At 41.6% G+C, this 5,768-nt stretch overlaps 1 protein-coding gene across 1 annotated transcript; it reads left to right on the top strand.

The window, feature by feature from the left end:
- Positions 1 to 4,131: 4,131 nt before the first annotated feature.
- On the top strand, positions 4,132 to 4,908 carry APCS (amyloid P component, serum). The gene is given in 3 exon segments (XM_061119812.1): positions 4,132 to 4,195; positions 4,306 to 4,318; positions 4,320 to 4,908. Coding segments are annotated over 3 exon segments (666 nt in total).
- The last annotated feature ends 860 nt before the right edge of the window (positions 4,909 to 5,768 follow it).

The following is a 5,768-nucleotide window of genomic DNA, read 5'->3' as shown; positions in this document are numbered from 1 at the left end:
CTACAAACTCTGGTACTCGCCCCAGTAGCCATATTCCTAGACCAGCTCCACACCCACATCTCCCATTAGAGAGGACTCTCTTCCACATTGACCTCCAAACCATCTTTGGTTGACAGAATGATATTTCATAATTTCTGATGAAAACCAGAAGCAGTTGGTGAACCCTACATACTCTAAATCTCACGGCATACGTTAATTAACATATGGGAAGGGGAAGAGCCTAGTACCTGGATTCCCAGTAAGAGTTGCATCCCACTTCCCATTTCCAGAAGATCTTATGTCACTCAAGTGGATTTGTGGTCTTGGTTGCTGCTACACTGTTTATGTAAAAATTCCTCTTCCTGCTTGAATCATATGATTCCACAAATATTAATATATACTGGGTTCCTTCCATGTTCAGAAATAATGGTTAAGCAAAACGGGTGAACTAGAAATAAATAAGACCTAATACTCAGCTTCAATTAAGAGAGGATAAGAGATAAATATGGGCTTCCCTGTTGGCTCAGATGGTAAAGAATCCTGCCTGAAATGCGGGAGACCTGGGTTCAATCCCTGAGTTGGGAAGATCCCCTGGAGAAGGGCATGGCAACCCACTCCAATATTCTTGCCTGGAGAATTCCATGGACAAAGGAGCCTAATGGGCTACAGTCCATGGTTTTGCAAAGAGCCAGACATGACTGAGTGACTAAGCACAAGAGATAAATATACTAACACCTATAAATATGAGAAAGACACAGTGACATCCATAAAAGCTTCAAAATTACAACAATAATCATCCAGACACCATTCCATGAACTTTATGCATATTATAATATCTCATTTATGCTCACAATAACACTGTAAGGTGGAAAGGTTTATCTTTGTTTTGCAGAAAAGGAAAGGAAAGTTCAGAGAGGTTGAGTAGCTTTCACAATAGTCAACCACTAGCAAATTCTACTCCAAAGTCTTTGGTCCTAACCTCATGGGGAGTTGGAAAGAGGTGAAATAATGTTTAATTAAGACATCAAGGATATCTTCATGAAATGAATCACTTTAGAGGTTGATTTTGAAGAGTAGTTAGGATTTTAAGAAACAAAGATGGATATAGAAAATTCAAGACAAAATGAAAGCAAAAAAAAAAAAAAAATAGAAAGAAATCAGGAAAATCAGGTTATGTATGAAAAACAGCAATTAGAGGTATTTGACCAGAAAACAGCATTTGATTAAGAGATTAAGCCTAGGATGGAGCAAGACTGTGAAAGGCACTGGCTTTCAAGCTGAAGGATCTGCATTTAATTATGAGACAATAAGGTGTATAATCCCAACTCCAGCTAACCCTTACTGTGCCACAAACCATATAAGGTTTTACCACCTGGGATTTAGCTTAGAAGAAATTAGAGAGTGGGAACTGCCCATAGTTGAGTGGTAGAAGGATCATTTGAACAATGGTAGAGAAAGAGTGTTTTTGGTGGCAATCGTTATGTCATTAAAAAGGCTGACCAGAAGGTCTGCCATAAGTGGAGAGAAGAGGAAATGAACAAGAGACTGCACAAGAGGATGAACACAAAGATTCCATAGAATTTAGGGACAGGAAAAAAGGAAGATAATGCAGCTAGAAAGGAGAGCTTTAGTTTGATATCTTAGAGGCAGAGCAGGTTTGAGTGGTGGCCAATAGCATAACAGTTTAAGTAATAGCAGAGGGGATGAAGATAGCAGTCACTGAAGTTGTGCCAGGGTAGTCACCACTCAACCTCCAAGACCTAGTGTAGTGCCTGGGCATCAGTACTAAATACAAGTGTAATATATTAATGGGGCTACCACATAAATGAACCCTCAATGGCCAGGGACCCAAAGAAGAAGAGAGGAAAATCAAGTGAGATGCTGACATCTCCACAAATAGTAAACAGGTTACAAGAAAAATCAGTTGCAATGAGGAATGGAAAACTCTGGCATAAAGAAACTCCATGATAAGCATGACAGTGGCCATGGAAGTTGGAATATGCTTGGAGTATGAAACACTCCCCTGCTGAATTAACTAGCCCTAAAATTGGACAGTACTGGACTTTCGGATCCATGCCCAGCGCTCACTAAACTTAAAAGCTTTCACACAGCAAAGGAAACCATAAACGAAATGAAAAGACATCCCACAAAATGGGGGGAAATATTTGCAAACAAAGCGATCTACAAGGGATTAGTCTCCAAAATATAAAAACAGCTCATGCAGCACAATGTTAAAACAACAAACAACCCAATCAAAAACTGGTCAGAAGATCTACGTAGACATTTCTCCAAAGAAGACATACTAATGGCCAAGAGACACATGGAAAGGTGCTCAACACCACTAACCATCAGAGAAATGCAAATCAAAACTACAAGGAGACATCACCTCATACCAGTCAGAATGGCTATCATTAAAAAGACTATAAACAACAAATGCTGATCAGGGGTGGAGAGGAGGGAACCCTCCTACACAGTTGGTGGGAGTGTAAATTGATACAGCCACTAGAATAGTGTGGCGGTTCCTTAAAAAACTAAAAATAGAGTTTCCCTGGTGGTCCGGTGGTTAAGAATCCGCCTTGCAATGCAAAGGACACTGGCTCGATCCCTGGTCCAGGAAGATCCCATAGGCCTTAGCTGTGTGCCACAACTTGCAAGCCTGAACTCTAGAGCCTGCAAGCCACAACTACTGCGCCCGTGTGCTACAACTACTGAAGCCTGAGCACCAAGAGCCTGTGCTCTGCAACAAGAGAATCCACGGCAATGAGAAACCGCACGCTGAGACAGAGAGTAGTCCCCACTCGCTGCAACTAGAGAAAGCCATGTGCAGCAACACAGACCCAGCACAGTCCAAAAAGTAACTTAATAAGTAAATAAATTTTTTAAAACTAAAAGTAGAACTGCCATATGATCCAGCAATCCCACTTCTGGGCATATATCTGGAGACAACCACAATTTGAAAAGACACCTGCACCTCAGTGTTCATTGCAGCCTTATATACAATAGCCAGGACAGAGAAGCAACCTAAATGTCCACTGATAGAGGAATGGATTAGGAAGACAGAGTACATGTACACAATGGAATATGGGTCAGCCATAAAAAAGGAGGAAATAATACCACTCACAGTGACATGGATGGACATAGAGATGATCATACTGAGTGAAGTAAGTCGGAGAAAAACGAATATCATGTGCTATCACTTATATGTGGGATGTAAAAAAAATGGTACAGATGAACTTATTTACAGAGCAGAAATAAGTCACAGGTGTAGAAAACAAACTTATAATTCCCAAGAGGGAAGGAGTTGGGGAGATGAATTGGGAGATTGGGATTGAAGTATACGTACTGCTATATATAAAACAGATAACTAATAAGAACCTACCATGTAGTGCAGGGAACTCTACTCAATATAATGTAATAGCCTATCTGGGAATAAAATCTAAAAAAGAAGGAATATATGTATATCTGTAACTGATTCACTTGGCTGTACAGCAGAAATTAACGCAATATTGTGAATCAAATATACCCCAATAAAACTTAATTTTAAAAAAAGAAGAAAGAAACACCATGATAATCCAAAGAAGCAGCAGAGCTGGGTGACAGTGACTGAAAGCACTCATCTTCAGGGAGGCAGAAAATACATGTACTCTAATCCTCTCACTCCCCTCAGCAGTAAATATTGAATTAATCAAGGATGAAGAGATTCCAGGGTCTTCTGTAGAAATCAGAACCCCAGAACACCCACAAGCAGAAGACACAGGGTCATCAGACTGAGGGACCCCTGAAGAGTGGAGTCAGGCCCTCCCGATGGGCCCAGCATGGCCTCTCATCTCTTCCATAACACCACTCTCCACATCATGCTCTCCCAGCCCCAGAATCTGGGTCACAGTCGGGTGGAGCTCTGGTCATCCTCCCTATGTAATAAGTAACTCCCAATTGATTTTCCAGCTCTTCCTTCCCCACCAATAGGTCTGACTGTTGGCATCAGAGGGCAGGCCTGGAAAATCACTCACATATTATTGGTGCTCTCCATCCCCCATCCTCACCTGGAGGTGCATATAAACCCTGAAGAGCCTGAGATCTAAAACAACCACTGTGTTCTCTGTACTCTCATCCTGGTCATTGCTGCTGCTGTAACAGCCCCAGGCCAAGAACATGAACAAGCTGATGCTTTGGGTCTCTGTCCTCGTCATCCTCCCAGAAGCCTTTTCTCAGACAGGTAGGGTGGTCAGGGTGTGATCCAGGAACATGAGATGAGAAAAGATTGAATGTTCTTTTTTCCCTGCATTTGTAGTAAAGGTCACTCTGTTTCTCCATGTCTATCCACAGACCTCAGAGGGAAGGTTCCCTAGAGAATCTTCCATTGACCACGTGACCCTGATCACAAAGCTGGAGAAACCTCTGAAGAACTTTACCTTGTGTCTCCGAGCCTATAGTGACCTCTCCCGGGCCCACAGCCTCTTCTCCTATAGCATCTACGGCAAGGATAATGAGCTACTGCTTTTTAAAAACAGGATTGGAGAGTACAGTCTATACATTGGGAAAGCCAAAGTTACTGTCAGAGCTTCCGAGACATTCCCCAGCCCAGTGCACATCTGTACCAGCTGGGAGTCTTCCACAGGCATCGCTGAATTCTGGGTCAACGGGAAGCCACTGGTGAAAAGGGGCCTGAAGCAGGGCTATTCTGTGGGAGCTCACCCCAAGATTGTCCTGGGGCAAGAGCAGGACTCCTATGGAGGAGGGTTTGATAAGAGCCAGTCCTTTGTGGGAGAGATTGGGGATTTATACATGTGGGACTCCTTCCTGCCGCCAGAAGAAATCCTACTTGTGTACCATGGTCACCCCTTCATCAATTCCACCATCCTGAACTGGCAGGCTTTGAAATATGAAACCAAAGGCTATGTTATTATCAAGCCCCTGGTGTGGGGCTGAGGTCTGGAATCAACAAAAGGACTTGAAAATGAAACAACCAATACCCAAGAGTTCTGCTTAAAGCAACTGAACCCTAAATTGTAGATCTGTAGCTCTCTCTTCTTTGAATTTCCCATCTACAAGTATGCCTAATTAAAAAAATATATTATGCCACCTGCATTCGTTTAGTGCTTGTCATAGTCCCAAACATTTTCTTGTATATCTACTTATTTGAAACTTGGTATTTAATTAACCAGAAAAATCAGCCTGCAAATTATGAGGAGGGGAATCTTTAAGTTACTAAAAAGATATGTCAGAGCACTCAATGAGTATGGTCAGTAGCAACACTTACAAGCTACTAATAATCATTGCATTAACAATTTGAAATTCATGTGGAGTTGCAACAGAAATCCTTCTATTTGGTTTTCCAACTACAAAATCAAAAAGAGGTCTGAGCTTCTGCCAAAGAGACAACTATAATGAGATAAGCAAGCAACAGTTGAGAACTTGATAGCAAGTAATGAGATGGGGAAAAAAATTAGAGCCAGCAGGAATGAAAACTAAAAATGTTTAAGAGTCTGGATCATTTTGGGTAAAGGCAAACATGCCTTTTTTTTCCCTCAAAAATCCCAGTGGTACCATTCAATGACAGATTTCCATAATACTGTCTTGAAGTCATCAAGGATCTTGCTCACCTGAATTCCCAGTTCAAAATCTTTCCATGGATCCCCACTTTACACAGGATGCAACTTAAACCCTTTGACATGCCCCCCATAAACTGGTCTCAGCTTATCTCTTTAAGATACAACTCATAGCACAGCAACAGGCATCCCAATTACAACACTACAAAATAATTATCAGATGCTATTATTAGTAGTTAT

This window comes from Dama dama, chromosome 20 (assembly GCF_033118175.1).
Source record: "Dama dama isolate Ldn47 chromosome 20, ASM3311817v1, whole genome shotgun sequence".
In the NCBI taxonomy this organism is placed as follows: Eukaryota; Metazoa; Chordata; class Mammalia; order Artiodactyla; family Cervidae; genus Dama; species Dama dama.
The sequence above is the reverse complement of the archived record's forward strand: the minus strand, read 5'-3'. Positions and strand labels throughout refer to the sequence as shown.